Consider the following 18518-nt stretch of genomic DNA (forward strand, 5'->3'; position numbering starts at 1 on the left):
TTTCGTGTCACGCGATAGACAGTCCGCTTGAACCCGCACGATGAAGAGCGCAATGAAGAGCGCAACATCGCGATGTCTGCTACTCCTTGCAGTGGCATCTTGTTTTTTGCTCTCAGTTGCACATGCTCCACATCAGCTACTTGAGCGCCAACTAACTGTATCTGCACCTCCCGTGGGAGCCACAACCACGACCCCCACAAGTACGCCGCCCCCCACGACCCCTACAACTACAACACCGCAAACGACGCCAACAACGACGCCAACCTCGACACCTCCTACCACTTCCCCAACTCAAACGACGAATACCCCATCGTCGACCCCCACTACCACCCAGGCCACTTCCACACCACCTTCTCAGACTACTGCCACCCCCACCGTTACCCCGACCACAGCTCCCCTTCCGTTGAGCACTTCAGTACAAACGACCACCAATGCTGCTGGCGAGGTACTTACCAGCACTGTTGTCATTACACCCACGGCCAGCGCGAGTGCGTCAAGCACACAATTATCTCCTACTAGCAGTAGCTCTAGTAGTTCTAGTGGCCTCGGCACGGGCTCCATTGTTGGCCTTTCTGTAGCGGGTGGCGTTGCAGTCATTGGTATCATCTCATTCTTTATCTGGAAGTTCACCAGGAAGCGCTTCGCAGACTTTGATGACAGTGCGTTTTCTGATTTGTGACTTGTAAATCTATCATGACCTCACGCTTCAACAACTGCAATAGATGAAGCAATCAAGTGGCCAGAACTGAACACCCATAGTTCTGATATTCACGCATTGCCAACCAAATCTACGGGCCGGTCAGGTTTTGGTGCGGAAAATGACTCCGAGATGAACCTCGCACGCGCGCCCAGTCCCGGTGGATACGCCCATTCTGTAGCCGCCAACTCGCTTCCTGAAACCTATATAAGTTCGCCAGATCCATACGCCGTCCCTCCCCTTCCACACCTCAACCCCAACCAACCTTACCACGACGACCCCGGGACCTACGGCCAGGCAGACTACTACGATCCCTATCGTGGCCCCGTTCCCAATACATTTGGTGATGGCTTCTCCGACGGCCATACTGCAGAGACCATTCAGATGACACGAATGGCCCGGACCAGGAGTCCGGGTCCACAGATGGGGTATGATGTGCAAGGTCGCGCGTCCCCAGGTCCGCAGGCGGCCATGGGTTACGCACTTGATGGGCGGTCAGCGAGTCCTGCCATTGGTGCTGGTAGAGCATCGCCAGGCCCCCAAGCTGCATATGGATACGGGCCGCGATGAGTGCTTCTTGGGGGTGAGGCGAACGAGGGGAGGCAAGGACAAATACGAGAATAGGACAAGGTTGCTGGAAATTTGCTAGATGTTATCCGGAAATTTTGTGTGCGTGGAATGCTAGTACATGGCTACTGCCTGCTTCGACGACTTACCGACTACGACGGACGGTTCGTAGTTCGCCATTATGTGGTTTGTCACGTTCCAACATTTGTCTACGCTATCTGCATGACCTTGGTTTTATTTTTGTCGTGAATTTTATCTAGCTTTTGGTTTTTATTTGCCACATTCCGTATAGTTATCTTGATTGTTTCATGCACAGACTACTAGCCCCTGGACTCGTGTCAGCACCATCATCATTATGAACTCTGTCGTGTTTTTGGGACATCCATTTCTCCATCACTTTTTACTAAGACGCTCGCTGCAGCATATATGAATTTCCTTTATTCTTTTATCATGTGTTATACTGCCCATCAAATACATGTCTTTCACTTCAGTCAACCACTTAAATAGACCTCTTAGGTCTATGTGTTTGTGGCTAGCAAAGGACCTAGTGGGTGTGTTTTAGGATGGTATTCCCATCTCTACTGCTATCTGGGCTTTCCTGCTCACCCTAATTACACTGGTTGGGCTCTCCCATCTACCTCTCTACTGCTATCTGGGCTTTCCTGCTCACCCTAATTACACTGGTTAGGCTCTCCCATCTACCTCTCTACTGCTATCTGGGCCTTCCTGCTGACCCTAATTACACTGGTTGGGCTGTCCCACCTACCTCTCTACTGCTATCTGGGCTTTCCTGCTCACCCTAATTACACTGGTTGGGCTCTCACACATACCTCTCTACTGCCATCTGGGCATTCCTGCTCACCCTAATTACACTGGTTGGGCCCTCCCATCTACCTCTATACTACTATCCAGGACTTCCTGCTCACCCTAAGTATGCTGTTATATGCTGGCCTTGTGCCTAGTCAGTCATACAAACCGTCCATGTCATTAAATAACATCACAGTTTAACTGGTATATTATTGTCGGTGTGAGTTTGAACCTGCCAACCTGCATTTTAATTTTTCGGGTAATGTTTTTTCTTTAGCAGAAAAATCCAGGGAAAGAGAAGGTGGATCCTCTTGGTGAAAAAGATGTGTAGCATGTAATGATAAATTATGATGTTGCCATTCATTGTCGTCACCAAACCTTCTCACAGATATAGTGTGGAAACTTATTTTTCACACATTTTCCACCGTTGGTAGTGTGCACACATGATTGCATTACAAATTCGTCAACAATAGAGAGAAAGACATGACCTGTCTTGTTCTGATACATGAGAGTACTATAATTACCTGTCAAAGCTTCATCCGCACAAGAGACAACTGATGAGGTACACAAAGTACAAAAATGTGAGGCGCTACTATGAACAAAGGAAGGCAAGCAAAGTCAAGTTGAATGAGTGGACAGCACAATTCTTGCCCAAACAATGTTAGTAGCAAAACCATGAAGGCCTGTCTTGGTAACGAGAGCCACCAGCTCCCCTTACTTGGAACCTTGGATTGAAATCATTAGCATGATTTTGCCAGTGTGAGTGAGCAGGACGTCCAGGATAAGAATTATCCTCGCTAAGCATGACAGGAGAAGTCTTGCATTGCCTGTAGGTGGGCCGATAGTACCTGGAGCATGAGGGACCATCTCGCTGAGAGTATACAGGAGTTGAATGAGAATATTCACGGCAGCGGTTTGGGGCAACAAAATTTCTGTCCTTACGATGAGGGCCTGGGTAGGGCTCAAGTCTAAGCAATTAAGTCAATATATGCCATTAGAAGCAGTTCATGTATGAGTATATGAGTCTGACAACATACCAGCAACTTGCCATTACATTATAACCCATTGTTGTACCCAGCAATTTTGTTTGTGGTGGCCTGTCCTGCCACCATAATCTGCCCATATAAAGCCAGCCACCATTATTTGGACATTGTTGCCCATAACAATTATGTTTGGGGTGGCCTGCCCCGCCACCGTAACCTGCCCATATAAAGCCAGCCACCATTATTTGGACATTGTTGCCCATAACAATTATGTTTGGAGTGGCCCGCCCCGCCACCGTAACCTGCCCATATAAAGCCAGCCACCATTATTTGGATGCTGTCGCCTGTAACAATTATGTTTGGGGTGGCCCGCCCTGCCACCGTAACCTGCCCATATAAAGCCAGCCACCATTATTTGAATGTCATCAATGTGCTAGTAGATCATAACTTGCTACTATAGGTCTGTCAAAATTCTGGCATTGGCTGATTATACCAGTGTAACCTGCCTATCTATTGCTTTATCATGTGGTCTGTAATTATGATACAGATTTTCATTATTATGCATCAGCTAAAGGTAGTTAAATCTTTGTCATACTGGAGTCAAATGCCTGATGACATTCCTTCCCTCTTTGATGTACTGGGTGGGTAATGATGACAATGGATGGTCCATCCCAGAGAATGAGCTCAAGACTGTCCTCAAAAATATATTCTATGTAGTGTATTCACATTGAGGACCTTGTGATTTTTCTGTCAACAGCTTCACATTTCAATTGGTTTATTTTTTCAATTTTTACTCAACTTACATATGGCTGATTCAGACATCCCAGGTGTGCCAAAGGATTCACGAGTGGTGTGCTACATTCTGTTCAACTGCCATCAGCATTTTAATGGCCTTTTTTGCTTCAACACCCGAGTATGAGACCCAGGAAGCCCACAAGGAATACACCAAGTATCAACTCCAGGACTGCAACTTCATATATGAAGATCCTGAAAATGAAGAGCAACCCAGCACATTTTTATCAGAATATATATTACACATTTTCACCTCCCACCTCACTGCAATATCTGGGAGAGTGAGGGTTGATGTGTTGGTCCAGTTTGGGAAGCCTGGATATGTGACTGCATTGGTGCTTGCAGCCGCAGCAGTAAGTGCTCAATTTTTTTTTTTCCTTTTGCTCTGTCAGCAGAATATTAACCAGTAATCTTGAAAGCTGAGCGTGCTCTTGTCCTCGTCCAAGGTCATCTACTGATTGATAGCGACCCCTCCAACAATGGTGGCAAGACTCACAAGATTCTGCAAACAATCAATGAAGCCATGAACAAGATGAGTCACACAGGAATGGCATTCTCCTCTGGGAACTGGGAGATGGACACTAAGGTGTACATGGAAAGTATCAAGGAACTGCCATACTCACGTATCCAGGAGATTCTTACTCATGCTGAAGAGTACATGAAACACCCACATCACAATTATTGTTCAGTAGTGGATGAGAGTGGCTCCTCCCAGTCTGTTAACAAGCACGCCCACCTGCGCATCTGTAATTTTATTTTATTTGTATTTTTCTTCATCTGCTAATATTTGTTTATCAGAATTCATTCATTCAACATTGGTAGCTCAGACAACTCACATATAGTACCCTGCTTCCCTGATTCGTTTTTCCTAGCTATCACACAATATGACTTGCATATATACCCTGCTTTCCCAGCTCGTTTCTCCTAGCTATCGCATGATATGGACACGATATATACCTCTCCAGGCTCTCCCTTAAACTCGTGCATCTCCTTATTTTAGGCTTATGTTGGGCTATCTACGACACCTTAATATATTCTTTTTGTGCTGCTTACTCGCCTTGAATGCCATTTGGCCTTATTTTAAGGAGATAGACCTACTTAATAGTCTTATTTCAAGCAATGTTTAAAGTCGTAAATAAGCTAAATAAGGCACTTTAAGAGTGATGTAAGTATCCAGACGTTTTCCTGATGGAACAGAGCCAGGAGACGAACTGCATACTAAATAGTGGAATCATGTATTGGGTCTCAAAACATTGAATTAGTCCGTAGTCCGTAGGCATAATACGATGCCTTTAAGCGTCCACCTATGTGCACTATGCATCGCTGGGATCAGGTCTACTAGTATTTTCTAAAAATCTTTCCTCGATCGATCGTATATTAGTTGCACGATGCTTTGAAGGGGCAATTACTGTAACACTCACGCGACATCTGGGGTTGCTGCCATGAACGCTGAGAGAGAGATATCCACTCCATCGTCACCACAAGAAACACGATCTGATCTCCAGAAGTCCCTGTGCATCCGTGTGACTAAGAGAGATAGAACAACGACCTGAGTCCTGCTGCAGAGTTAGTAATTATCGCTTCCTCCAAGCGAGATTAGACGAACTCCGCAATCATGTGCAACACCAAAAACTACATCTCACGTTAATGGGGGCTTTTATTGTGCACGACGACTTACCGGAAGAAAGATTGCGGCGAGGATGACACCAAGAGAGAAAGCTGTGCCATTCAGTAAGTAAATATATGTTCGAGAATGATCTGGGCACGAACCGAAGCTGCAGATAAAGTACAATAAATTATGATGCATGAGACTACGCATAAGACGGTTTTTGATCTTCCAACCACCATGGCTCTTGAAGGCGCGATACAGCACGAACAGCAATAATTCTGAAAGAGCGTGCATACAGAGGCATGTGCCAGTGGTCAGTTCAAGTTCATGTTTAAGTAGTAACTCTCGATACCGACCTAACTCGCCAACAACTAGCAAGCAGTACACGGCAATCACTGAATACTTTGCCTTCGTATCCACATATCTGACGCCCCCAGGGATCGGACAATCTCCTTTATGAATAAATCAGAGGTTGTGAGCTGAGCAGGTAAATGCTATGAGAAATATACCCACCCATTGACGGAACGATTTCTTGAAAGAAGCAGACCACGATCGGAAGTACGATGGCCTGCAGAGGATGAATCAGACATATTATCTAGAATCAACTGCAGCCTCCTTGTATTGGTCTCACAATGATATTGATGATTGTGAACACCATGAAATTTCTCTCCCGCTCCCATACTGCAATTTTTCTAAGTATGAAGATGCCTGAACCATCAGGAATTCGTGCAGATGTTAGAACGCAGGATCAGTAACAATTAATCCAATCGGTGAACCCACACTCGGCATAAAGCATCGTCATAAACCCTACAACTAATGAGGTGTTAGATGCAGAGTCAGTATGCGTCGAGGTAGACCATCGGTGGGCCCACATATGTTTGTTATATATATCCAACGACAAAGCTACAACGGGGGGTATGAGTTAAATTCACGCGTCTGCAACATTTGACCATACAGTGTATGAGCCACTAGGCAGAAAAGTCACTAAAGAATATCACACCCTGAGGACAATATGGAGGTGTAAATACAATGCTCACCAAGCATATTCAGTAGCATGAATACAGACGGATAGAGACTGCATTTGAGATAAATCAATGTGCCGAGCCCGCGCCGAGAATCTAGAATAAAAGCGACCTGCATCCAAGTTCAGAGCATATATCATAGGGCGTTCAAGTAAAGTTCCACTTGCCGAGTCAGGTATACAAAGTATGAAGTCGTATATCTTGATAAAGAAAAATGATGAGTATCTGCAAGGTCATGATAAATTCTATAGCTCACCCAAAACGATGTTAATGCAACTAACAGGACAAGAAACATAAATCCACGGCGACTGATAAAATGAGCAAGATGCGCACCATAATAGTACTGGGACGAGACGTCAGTCATCTAGGATTGACTCGATTACAGAAGTTGTACTCACCTTTGACCACTGAAGCAGTTCAGCTTCAGACCCTTGCGAAGCTGTCATACTGGTTAATGGCGATAATTCGCTTAGCTATAGGTCATCTATAAAATATACGATCCAGGCAATGCAACATCCCGTGGACATGGGCACAGACATCAATATGGGGAAAGATGACCACGTTGTATGATACTGCATTATTAAGCAGTCTCACCTTTGTGCAGTCGGGAGACTTGCAGCTCCGGTTGCATCAGAACATGTTAAGTACCTGCATGGAAAGGCATCACCCAGACAAGGTTTTTTTTAACCACGGCGATCATCACCCACGTTCTCCGAAGAAATGCTCTGATCCACACATTGAGGACCTATCCTCCGGGCACGCCAATGAGGACATGAATTGGTCACGACTAAGAAAGAGCCGTTCAACAGATTACTACCTCGTAGGAAATAACAACCGAGGGGCACAATGAGGGAGACGTACGAAAGATCAAACGGATAACAATTAAGCACAGGAAGTGACCGCCATTAACGTATCTCCGTGTTTCATCATATTATGTCGCGAACGGCAATTCGTACATGCAACAACCGTGAAAGAATAATATTAATGTTAGGAGAAAGGCAGGATTCTCGCGAAAGTAAAGCTCGGATCAAAGGGTACGCAGCCACAGTCCGTACGGACCGACGTCCCCGACAGCTGCAGATGCAACATGGAATAAGTTGACCTAGGGAGGAATTCGAGAACGTGTTGGTGGGGAACTATCATCCTGTCGCCAGACGTAGGAAATGGACATAAGCGTGCACAAAAAGAGCTGTCGTCCACGCGCGTTTCCAAATCAGCCTCTGCAGGTCCCGCAGGTAGTAAGTTGTATATAGGGTCTGGGAATCCAACCACAACACTACTATAGGTGAGGGTGGAACGCAATGCAACATGGCACCAGACGCAGTAGTGACAGCCAGCTGCCTAAGGTCCTTCGTCTGTAAAGCACTAATGATGATAAGTTGATAACGCACCTTTGTACACACGACCTTCTCAACTCCAAACAAAACACCAACTGTCACTCCTGCCGCATCTGTCCGTTTGTCTCGATATAGTCGACACGCTAATGGTACCTGCAGTGAATGCTCCGAGCGAAATGGCTGGAATAAAAGAAGAAAAAATTAGTTAGTAACCAAGTGAAGAAGTCATGTGATCTACAGAGTCACTCGTCAATCATGAAATTTAAAAGCCATTGGACGCCATTGATGCCTTCGCAACACGCCAGTATTTCTCGATTAAATTGAGCTCAATGGGATTTTGGTAAGAAAATCAAATACTCGACACCAATCCACCAAGCAGATATTGCGAGCAGAGCATTCAGCGCCTATGTCGTCAATAAACCCCAGGAAGTAATCTATATTTCACTTTCTTCGCCCAATTCTCCCAATCCTCTCCCAGAGCACGCTGCAGCATCTTGTCCTCCACTGAACATCGTTTGAACATAGTCAAAGCGCCCGCTGTAGTCACGAAGAACATAATCACTGCTAATCCTCGAATGTAAGGCAGTTCTAGAATGCCAGACTGCCTTATCCACGACCCTTCGCTCCCGTGCATGATCCAAAACGCAATATGTTGAATGAACAAACCAGTGTAACTTGGGTGGCGGACGATAGAGTACGGCCCACTTGTCACGATCCTGTGCTCTTTTCTGACGCTGAGATGGAAGCTCCAGAACTTTCCCAAGGTCGACATGCAATAACGCCTAAGCATACCGCCTAGCGTTACAGAAAGACTGGCAGCGAGGAAAACGGGAGTGATTGGTGCGGGGTGAAGTGTGCGCAAAAAGCGCACAGTGTTAGCGCCATAGATGCCCTCTGGAATTTGCGAGGGATCGATATGCATGACCAGTATGTTGGCCACTTCAACAAATGATATCGTCCATATGATAATCTGTTATATTGTCCACCGATCCATACAGATAAACATCGATATGCAGGAAAAACACACCTTGACCAAGCCTGGAATCCGAAGACCTAGAATTACATTTTGAATCAATGATTCGGATGCCGAGGGCACCACCCTTTCTTGAGATGAAGGGGGCAGAGTTGAAGAAGTCATCGAGATATGCGTGCCAGTGGCCGAAGCTACAATGAAGGGAATTTTTAATAGACTCATGCTGTCTCGCTGAACTTGCGATAAGGCTATGTTATTTAAATACCTCTCTTTCATGCCTGCACGACGAAACTCCCACATCCATTCCCGCTCCGGTGAGAGGTGACAAATACATGATAAAAATTGACACAGCGCGGAGACTGGCATTTTACCACCTTTTGCCGTTGGTGAAATCACGTTTGAGAGGTATTCTAGAGTGCTCTGGCCAGGTCCAGACCTGCTTTTGATTGAAATATTGCTACAGGTAAAACGTTGAAACCCCCAATGTGATGTGTGCATGTCCCTTTATGATGCATATGGATCAGGTTCTCTATCTCATGTTACGATTCGACTGACGTTATTTAGTAAAGGCAGTGCCTATTAGCCTGGTGATTTCGGAACGGTTTGAGTCATGGTGACGCGAACAGCGGGGACGTTGTCGCAAGTGTAAAGGGAACGTCGTGATAAGGGAAATACTCAACTTGTACCTTTGTGAGGGAGTTCAAAGGGTCCTAGTCGTAAAATGGTTTTTGAAAGACAGAGGGGCGATACTCGTAAGGCCTGTTAATTCAGACCTCTCCAAAATGGTTCCTTTGAACCTGGTTTCCGAAATTCCGGTAGAGAACTCTCAGCCCTGGACGGAAGCTGCCGCACAAACAAAGTCCGAACATCACCTTCGTCACGTCCTAATCGTAAGATGGTTTTTGAAAAACAGAGAGGCGATACTCTCCAAAATAGTTCCTTTGAACCCGGTTTCCGGTTTCCGGTAGTACTATGGTGCAATGAGGGATAATAAAATTACGAGGAAGTAGCGAAAGCGAGCTATTGTGTAGCAACCACTCAGGAACCGGTACCCTCACACGTAAATATACCAATGCGAGTAAGGGAAGAGAAACATGCGGAGGGATACGTATGGCTGGGTCACCCTTTTCGTTGGGAATGAACTTGAAAGTTCGGACTTTGTTTGTGCGGCAGCTTCCGTCCAGGGCTGAGGTACTCTACGAAGTACGACCCGCTTGCAGTATTTGTTACTCGTGTCATAATACTCACCTCATTGGCTTCAGTATACTAATTATCATGTGAGTAAAGGTCATCGTTTAGCCCGCATGTCGAATCGATACACTACCACTTTGCGAGGTAGACCCTGTGCAGGCCACCGAGAGAAACGAGTCGAGTACCGGTGCCGCTGCGATTTTGGTGTCGATTTCGCTATACGAGTCCAGTGAGCCAGCTCGGGCTCAATGTATTCATGACTACAATGATGGTTTCGGTTGACCTGCCGAAGGAGCTTATCATTGTTTCAAGGATCTCTGTAACAAATGCTATACTATACGCAGTCTTCTACGCCAATTTGCACTCCTTCTCAACATCTGCAAGGACTTGAGCCCATTTCCCCCCATTCCAAGAACATATCCTGACCCACTCATCCTCCTTCAGAATTCGTTTGAACCACAGCAAACAACAAGCAACAATGATATCTGCATATGAAAAAGTGTCGCCCATCAACCACTTCCCGTCAGTCTTCTGGTACCATTCGTACGCAGTATTGTACCCCTTCTCTAGTAGGACCCAGTCTTCGTCGTAATTTGCATCCCAAGGTAGCGGGAAGATTATAGAATGAGCTCCAATGAAGAACTTGGCATTGATGGGACTCAATATTTCTGTGGTGCGTACGAAGATAGACTTAATAGCAGGTTGAATGAGTCTGAAATGGGCGGAGTCGAACTCGCGTATCAGGGACTCTGAGTTGTTGGGAAAGATGGGCTTCTCAGGATATGTCTTTTCGAGGTAGCAGGCGATTTCGAGGGAGTCAGCGATGAGGACGCCAGTGTTAGGGTCGCTGAGGACGGGGACGGTATAGACATCCGAGCCGCCTCGGCGTTTGGTTGGCTTTGCACCGATGGCCTTCATAGCGATGGAGACGTCTGAGTATTCGACCCAGAGAGTCACGAATGGAAGATCCTTGTAGCTCAAAACAGACCTGAGTGCAGTAGACTTTGGTCAGATATCAAAGTATGGCATACAGAACATGAATTACTGACCTCGGCTTTGCAGGGTTAGGTGAGAACTTATTGCCTGGTAACTCGGAGAGAATGTCATACAGGACGAGTGGTTGCATCATGGGATATTGAGACGCGAGGTTTGAAATGCTACGACCAATCTTGTCATGCTTTTATGTGAAGGCTGAGCTTCATTGGTAAGTATCCGAGCTCGGTTAGCACATCCATGAACACTTGGTACCGTGTGTATAGAGGCAACCGTGCGGCTTGGATTACGCATGACCTACCGCCACTGTTGCAAAGTCAGCAACCAGTGGCGCCATCGGATACCTGTATGTCAGTGGCTGAGGCGTTATGTGGGGCATAAGTTAAAAATGCAACCAAGGCCCGATCGTGATGCAGGACGCTTGCCTCCATACAGATGTACAGTGATATAGCATTGGTATCGAACCTTGATGGATGCTAGTCCACATCAGGCAAAGACCTGGGGCGTTGTCAGTATCTGTGAAACCATCAGGAAGAAGGTTCATGTACGGGGTCTCAAACGCCCACCAGAGATCGTGCTTGATCAGCTCCCAACCAGCTTACGACACATAAAGAAGGCAAGGGCCATTGCTTCTTTTACAGTGGCAATTTGTGTATTGTACAAGTTTGAAGAGTGAATCAGTGACGCGCGCTTTGTGGCGGTATATGTCGACCAACGGGCCCGTGCAAGGCGATGTGCACTGTGATGTGCCATCAGCCATGCACATCGGTGTCCGTGAAGTTCAACTTTGATATTTACAATTAGTGAGATCGTATCGGACTTCTCTCAGTGACAAATATCATTCGCACCATGCGGTTATGCAAGAGGTTTTGGACAGATTGGAAAAAAAAATGTGGATCAAAGCAATGTGAAATCTTTATTTGGAGGTTTCAAGGAAAACCACGAAAACTTTTTGTCCGCCCAAGTCCGTTATAGACATGGGCCACTTTGAACACAGCTAAATTGATATTGAGGCTACAGCTTGTTTCAACGTTACACCGGTGTGTGTATATCATTTGCATGAGCACATCACTAATGTTTTCCTGATGGAAGCGCCTGAAACAACGATCACTTATGCACAGTAGACTGGTGACCAGCCCGTCTATGCAGTCTCTACATGCACAGGCCCATCACTGCGACTTCGCACCATCCACGTTAGTGTCCAAATTCAAACTTCAACTTCTTCATGACCATAACTTCCTACAAGTTACAAATATCCTAACAATACGGCCATTCTTCTGATCAAGCGCCAAGGCTGATATAATTCGTGCGAGAGCTCCACTCGCTTAGTACTCGTGCTGAGTGCTCAGCACTTGCACTCTCCTGGCTTGCATTGGCACCTGCACCTTCCGAATCAGACAGACGTCATACAAAGCACAATTCCAACGCGACTCACGAGCTGCCGCCCGCGCAGGTGTTCGAGCCGCAGTTCTGAGAGACAGGGACTTCAGTGACCTGTGAACGAAGGTCAAGATGACGATGCAGTGGATGCAGTGGAAGAAGTAATGCTCACGGTGTACATGATATTGCGCTGGATAGATTGGTATGTTCAATGTCTTTGGGGGTTTATCAGGATAACTTTTGTTGCCTGTTCGCTGACAATACGAAGACTTTTATACCTTTCCTGTGTGTGGTCTCGTTTGCAATGGCGTGTCTGTTTCTGCTTTCTTTCGCTCATTTTCCTTGATTTTCCTTCCTGAGCAGTGGAGCAGCGTGGTGGCACGATCCATCAGATCGCATAGATACCGCACTTCTTTTCACGCGCATCCATCAAATTCTGTGGGTCCATGGAGCTATCAGGAGTTACCTGAAGTCACCACCACGTTTTCGAGTTGCATCGGCGTGCTGGCATAATGAACTTGAACCCCAAAACCAAACCGAATGAACGGCTATGCGTACCGTTCAAGGCTAATGCATCTCACCCATAATATCATTTCGTCACCCTCGGCCAAACGTTGGTGCCCAGCGCAGCACCGGTTGATTATCTATCCCATCAGCCCCGAGCCATTTTTGGCATGATGGACTTGAGCGAACGGAAAAAAACCCTATGAAGAACATGTGTCTGAAAGGAGAATACACTTGAGCTCGGTACGGACAGGAGCTGCAATACGTTTTTCCGCGCGCAGTACAGTCTCTAACAAACGCTTCCCTGCTCGTCAGACCCACAGCGTCCCGCAGTTCACCTTCCTACCGCAGTGATACATTCTGGCTTGCCTGTAGACCCTGGTCAAACGGCGCAGGCAGCCGGATAGACAGAGTCCTCTATGCCCTCAGCAGAAGCGGCAGCTTCCAGTACGTCAGCCACGTCATGGCGTCTACTCATTTTCAGGAGCGATTGACCCAGACGATCCCTGCAGCATGAACAGATTTGTTTTCTATCGTCTGTCATTCTCTTCATATGCACTAAAAACTCAATCTCTGTCAAATGGGTACCGATCACTGGCATCCTAATTCTAGCGTGTGGGAAGTTTACTTCAACAATGTCGAAGCAGAGCCTTTTCAGCAGGGGTGCTAATAGAGGAAACAGCTGGCGATACTTTTACAGCTCACCCTAGTTGGAGGCACGAGACACAACCGATATCGCTCCTAATACCGGTCTTTAATCCACACCATGGCGTTCATTCAACGTTTTTTCTAAACTCTAGCATTTGTACTTGGTCAATGCTCATTTAACCATGTTATGTTGGAAACCAATAACACCATAAACACATCCTGGACAGATCAAGTCGTAGAAATCATGTTTGAGGCGCTGCAATGCGTTAGTTCAAAACTTGTCAAATAGGACGATGTTACCAAGTACTGTACACAGGAGTGAAAAAATCTCCCGGAAGCATGCTCCAGGTGATCCTCCGAATTCAACACTCGTTTTCCAGTTCCCCATGTCTCGTACTCGAATATCGCCATTCCTGCGTCACTCGTACTGTTGTATTATCACGGCAAGAAAGCCGTCTTCATGGGGATGCCAATCGCATATGCGGCGCATTAAGTCACCAAGAAAAGTGCTGTGGTAGATAGACGTTGGCTGCACCAGTGATGCAAGATGTGCACTCGCTTGTCTAGATCTGATAAATATTAAAATAAGTCACAATGAAGCTTTTGACCAAAGAAACCCTCCTGCTCTCTGCAGAGTACCCAACAACAGTTAATCACTCATGCTACACACTACTGCTAGTTGACACATGCACGCGCTCCTGGAAAGCAATTGAAGTCATGCCAGTTGAAGCATCGGAGTTGCCAACGAGCTTCACGTGATATTCTCGAACATCAAGGATCAGACGTGGTCCTAGTATAAACAATAGCCAGGGCACAACCAGTTGAGAAACACCATAATAAATCAGATATTCCAAGGGGGATGAGTCCTGTCGAAATGATGAATCGTGCTTGTATACAGAGGTTGACAAAAATAGACCTACCACTACGGCCTTGGGGAACATCTGACAGAATTGGGAGCAAGACACAACGAGTCAACGACAAAGCTGGCATGCGCAAATCTTCAGGGACGAATAACCAAAAAATTACATTATGAGCTCACCACGCAAAGTAAACAATGTGAGTTTTCATTAACACAGCAAAAAAGCCCCATGCCTCCTGCCGAGTATCGTCGCAATTCACGAAAGTGCTTTACAGTAACACAGAGTGCAAAACACAGTGCAACGACTTCCCATACAGTACCGAGTATCAAAATGGTGGGGATCAGAAGTGGGCCGGCCCCCTCGTCAAAAGTGCACTGACAGGTGCCAAAGAGTGTGAGCTCTTCTGGTATTTGTCAATGAGCCTGGTGTTGTTCGTCCACAATTAAGCTTACCCCATGAACTGTTGCTTTCGCTCATCGCGGTAACCAGTCCGCCGGTGATGTAGACAGCCAGGAGGATGGTAATGAGAATTATCAGCACCTTTCTGGATCCCTGATACATGGCATATAACCGAGCCATCATGATGACTTGTGTAATGTTTCAGTCATATCAATATCACCGAGATATTGCAGTTGCATGACGCACCACTCAGTTTTGCATGTACGATCAAATTAATCCAAATTGTTAGAATGGACATAATCCGACCTTCCAAGTCTGAGATCAGCTACAAAGAATCACGAGTTCGAAACAAGCTTACAGCTGTGGCAGTCATTATGTTGAACCAAGAAGTTGGTCAAGAATCTTACCCCTGCATGAGAAAGCAGTTGGTTGAATCTGAATGGCAGGAATTAGCAGAGAACTCACTTCGCCTGTCCCAAAAGTTGTCGGAACATTGGCTGTATACTGCTGGTCAGAGGAAAGGAACAGGGCGTATGTGAAGAGTCATACCCAGAATCTGGATGCTGATTGCGAGAGATCGTTGATTAGCACAACGCCAATGTTTAGCACTCTGAACATACACAGCGTACGATATTCCAGCGTAGCGCACCTAGATATTGTTAAGTCAGTACGACCCGCCAGGCACACATATGACACAGACTACATACACTCAGATACAGGATGGTCATAAGGGAGCAGCATTGCCTCTGTAAGAATCGAATTGTAATTGTATCGTAGTATGTTGTTCTCATGACTTAGGACTCCACTCACCCAGACCAGTTCGATCTGTAGGAATCATTCTGAGTGAGATGATTCCTCTTTTTTTTTTTAAACAAAAAAAGCATCGATCTACCTCTCGTCCAAAAGTCAGCGCTGTGGGGACTGTAAGGACACAAACGGTTATGGAATGCTATCCTGCTCACCCCAATCATATATCACCCTAACCGAGGAAGCAACTGCGAAACCCGAGTCAATGTTAGATCGAGATATCACGGTCATCATCCAACTCCCCACGAACCTATAATATAGCTGGAAATGCGATACGATTCGACGGACGGCCACCAACTTGGATGATTTGAGATTATAATCATGCTGTTTAAGAAGGGGCCGGGGTGTGAGGTGAACTTCAAGGTGAATGTGTTATCCTGAGTAAAGTGTTTGGGCCACAATGATATAGCGCCATCCGCTGCTTTATATGAGCAATATCAGCATCGTAATTGATGGAAGCGAGGCTGTTACACGAAGCTAAATAGAAATGGAAAGTCAGTCGGCCGGGGGTGGGACTTTCGATTGAATAAAATTAGCTACGGGTGGTCGCGAATATGCAAAACCACAGTGACTCAAGCGAAGCACGACTTGAAACTACTAGTGCATGCGACTAGTAGTGCCGCCGAAACTCAAAACGGATTCCTCCGGTGCCGTTCTCGCCAACTTAGTTTACTACTATGATACTATTTGGCTACGGTACGCCCTGCAGAGTACCCAACAACAGTCAATCACTCGTGCTACACAGTACTGCTAGTTGACACGTGCACGCGCTCCCGGAAAGCAATTGAAGTCATGCCGATTGGTGCATCGGAGTCAGCAATGAGCTTTGCGTGATATTCTCGAACGTCAATGATCAGACGTGGTCCTAGCACAAACAGTTGCAAAAGCGAGAAAGTTTGAGAAAGACCAGAATAAACCCGATATTCAAGGAAATATGGGTCCTGTAGAAATGATGAACCGTGCTTGCATGCAGAGTTCGGTAACAAATGGACGTACCCCTGTGATCCTGTGGGATAATAACCCGAGCTGGAAGCAAGACATAACAACAAAGCTGATACGCGCGAACCTTCAGGGGACGAATAACCTAAAATTGCCATTATGAGCTCACCTCGCAAAATGAATAATATGACTTTTCATTAACGCCCCCAAAAAGCCCTCGACAAAGCCTCCTGCAGAGTATCGTCGTAATTCACGGCAGCGCTTTACCGCAATCCAGAGTGCAAAACAAAGTGCGATGACTTCACACATAGTAAGTATACAAACCACGAGAATCATAAGCACCAGGCTGCGTTCCTCCTCCTGAAGAATGTACTGGTGGGTGCCAGAAAGTATGAGCTCCTCTGGTATTGGTCATGAGCCTGGCATCATCCATCCAGTATTAAGCTTACTGATCGAACTGTGCCCTTCGCTTATCCCGGAGACCAGTCCGACGGCAATATAGACAGTCAGGAAGATGGCAATGAGAATCATCAGCACCTTTCTGGATCCCTGATACATGGCATATAACCGAGCGATCATGATGACTTGTGAAATGTTTCGGTCAGGTCAACATCACCGAGACAATGCAGCTGCGTGACTCACCAGCTAGTATTGCATTTGCAACAAAAATTATCCAAGTTGCTGCAACGTACATAACCAGACCTGACCAATGCGGCTCGGGATCAGCCGCAAAGAATTACGAGTTCGAAACAAGCTCACAGCTGTGGCAGTCATTATAAGTTATCGAACCAAAACGTTGGTCAAGAATCTTACTCACTCCTACATGACAGCGCAGTTGGTTGAATGCAAATGGCAGGAATTAGCGCAGAGAACTCACTACATCCGTCCCAAAAATCGTCGGGATATTGGCTGTACGCCGCCAGTCAGAGGAAAGAAACACGGCGTGTGTGAGGAGACATACTCAGAAACTGGACGCTGATTGCGAGAGATTTTGATTAGAACAATACCAATTTTTAGCACTCTAAACATACGCGGCTTGAAAAATTCCAGCGTAGCGCACCTAGGATATTGTTAAGTCAGCACGATCCACCAAGCACACGTATGTCACAAACTACATACACTCAGATAAAGGACGGTCATAAGGGAGCAGTGTTGCTTCTGTTACAAATAAATTGTCATTGTATCGTAGTCGTGGCTTGAGATTTCGCTCACCCAGACCAGTTCGATCTGTAGGAATCATTCTAAGTGAGATGGTTCCTCTTGTAATGAATCAACCTACCTCTTGTCCAAAAGTCAGTGCTGCGGAGACTGTAAGGACACAAGCGGTTCTGGAATACTATCTTGCTCACCCCAATCATACATCACCAAAGCCGAGGAAGCAACTGCAAAGCCGAGCCAATGTCAGCTCGAGACATCACGGTCGTCATCCAGCTCCTCACGAACCTACGATATAGCTGGAAATGCGAGTCGAAACAATGAAGGGCCACCAACTTGGATCATTTGAGACCAAGGTCATGCTGTTTGAGAGGGGGTGTGAGCACGGGGAGAATTTCAAGGTGGATGTATGAGTAGGGCGTTTGCGGTACATATACCACCATCCGCTGCTTTTATGAAATCAGTATCGTAATTGACGGATGCGAGGCTATTTGAGACTTTTAGTTGCGTGGAACGTTGAACTCATAACGCCACTGGAAAATCAAAATGTTTTTGTGGCGCTCTTGACGTATTTAGTTACTCCTGGAATCTCATGTCTGAGTGCACCTAATCACGCGAGTATTGCTAAAGAGCGAGCACTCGGTGATTACTTCCACCTGTAAAAGCCACTGACAACACCCACTGAGGAATGGCGAGGTACCTGCACAAAATGAATACGTGAATTTAGTCCACAGGCGTACTGGCATGTACAAACCCGTTGCATGATGACGAGTAGACCCGTTAGAGCCTGTGAGATTGATTGATCAGTAAGTTACAGACCTCTACGCCGCCTCGTCCTTCATCCTACTGTCACGT

General features: G+C 46.3%; 8 protein-coding genes across 8 annotated transcripts; 2 read left to right on the forward strand and 6 right to left on the reverse strand.

Moving 5' to 3' along the window:
• Positions 1–52: 52 nt before the first annotated feature.
• EDB93DRAFT_1241810 (uncharacterized protein) lies at positions 53–1267 on the forward strand (the record flags this gene model as incomplete). Its single annotated transcript, XM_041451927.1, has 2 exons — positions 53–659; positions 723–1267. The coding sequence occupies 2 exons, from the start codon at positions 53–55 to the stop codon at positions 1265–1267; spliced, it is 1152 nt and encodes a 383-aa protein (XP_041305436.1).
• Positions 1268–3941: 2674 nt separating this feature from the next.
• On the forward strand, positions 3942–4630 carry EDB93DRAFT_1252636 (uncharacterized protein; the record flags this gene model as incomplete). The annotated part of the gene is made up of 2 exons (XM_041453310.1): positions 3942–4203; positions 4254–4630. 2 exons carry the CDS (start codon positions 3942–3944, stop codon positions 4628–4630), a joined length of 639 nt encoding a protein of 212 aa, XP_041305437.1.
• Positions 4631–4901: 271 nt separating this feature from the next.
• On the reverse strand, positions 4902–7161 carry EDB93DRAFT_1160361 (uncharacterized protein). Its single transcript, XM_041450023.1, has 16 exons — positions 6876–7161; positions 6811–6820; positions 6734–6753; positions 6645–6677; positions 6493–6589; positions 6411–6439; positions 6328–6358; positions 6236–6268; positions 6087–6163; positions 5969–6023; positions 5812–5907; positions 5617–5733; positions 5525–5565; positions 5453–5478; positions 5268–5402; positions 4902–5202 (listed from the first exon to the last, which is right to left on the reverse strand). Exons 1-16 carry the CDS (start codon positions 6921–6923, stop codon positions 5160–5162), a joined length of 891 nt encoding a protein of 296 aa, XP_041305438.1. The 5' UTR covers positions 6924–7161; the 3' UTR covers positions 4902–5159.
• Positions 7162–8226: 1065 nt separating this feature from the next.
• EDB93DRAFT_1089569 (uncharacterized protein) lies at positions 8227–9009 on the reverse strand (the record flags this gene model as incomplete). Its single annotated transcript, XM_041446219.1, has 2 exons — positions 8227–8784; positions 8842–9009. 2 exons carry the CDS (start codon positions 9007–9009, stop codon positions 8227–8229), a joined length of 726 nt encoding a protein of 241 aa, XP_041305439.1.
• Positions 9010–10197: 1188 nt separating this feature from the next.
• EDB93DRAFT_641042 (uncharacterized protein) lies at positions 10198–11305 on the reverse strand. Its single transcript, XM_041456952.1, has 2 exons — positions 11028–11305; positions 10198–10966 (listed from the first exon to the last, which is right to left on the reverse strand). Exons 1-2 carry the CDS (start codon positions 11105–11107, stop codon positions 10327–10329), a joined length of 720 nt encoding a protein of 239 aa, XP_041305440.1. The 5' UTR covers positions 11108–11305; the 3' UTR covers positions 10198–10326.
• A 3036-nt stretch (positions 11306–14341) lies between these two features.
• On the reverse strand, positions 14342–16130 carry EDB93DRAFT_641209 (uncharacterized protein). The gene is made up of 15 exons (XM_041456953.1): positions 16110–16130; positions 15820–16046; positions 15725–15757; positions 15655–15674; positions 15573–15587; positions 15470–15508; positions 15383–15411; positions 15312–15325; positions 15224–15259; positions 15009–15068; positions 14816–14950; positions 14743–14766; positions 14543–14667; positions 14424–14486; positions 14342–14369 (listed from the first exon to the last, which is right to left on the reverse strand). Exons 2-14 carry the CDS (start codon positions 15890–15892, stop codon positions 14475–14477), a joined length of 615 nt encoding a protein of 204 aa, XP_041305441.1. The 5' UTR covers positions 15893–16046; positions 16110–16130; the 3' UTR covers positions 14342–14369; positions 14424–14474.
• An 81-nt stretch (positions 16131–16211) lies between these two features.
• On the reverse strand, positions 16212–17380 carry EDB93DRAFT_641233 (uncharacterized protein). The gene is made up of 6 exons (XM_041456954.1): positions 17326–17380; positions 17151–17269; positions 16958–17092; positions 16678–16909; positions 16566–16620; positions 16212–16510 (listed from the first exon to the last, which is right to left on the reverse strand). The coding sequence occupies exons 2-6, from the start codon at positions 17200–17202 to the stop codon at positions 16307–16309; spliced, it is 678 nt and encodes a 225-aa protein (XP_041305442.1). The 5' UTR covers positions 17203–17269; positions 17326–17380; the 3' UTR covers positions 16212–16306.
• On the reverse strand, positions 17368–18024 carry EDB93DRAFT_1252641 (uncharacterized protein; the record flags this gene model as incomplete). Its single annotated transcript, XM_041453311.1, has 8 exons — positions 17368–17417; positions 17470–17483; positions 17540–17568; positions 17628–17666; positions 17721–17735; positions 17788–17807; positions 17858–17890; positions 17952–18024. 8 exons carry the CDS (start codon positions 18022–18024, stop codon positions 17368–17370), a joined length of 273 nt encoding a protein of 90 aa, XP_041305443.1.
• Positions 18025–18518: the final 494 nt, after the last annotated feature.

The sequence above is a fragment of the Suillus bovinus genome, assembly GCF_016758785.1.
Source record: "Suillus bovinus strain UH-Sbo-P2 chromosome Unknown EDB93scaffold_48, whole genome shotgun sequence".
NCBI classification, from domain to species: Eukaryota; Fungi; Basidiomycota; class Agaricomycetes; order Boletales; family Suillaceae; genus Suillus; species Suillus bovinus.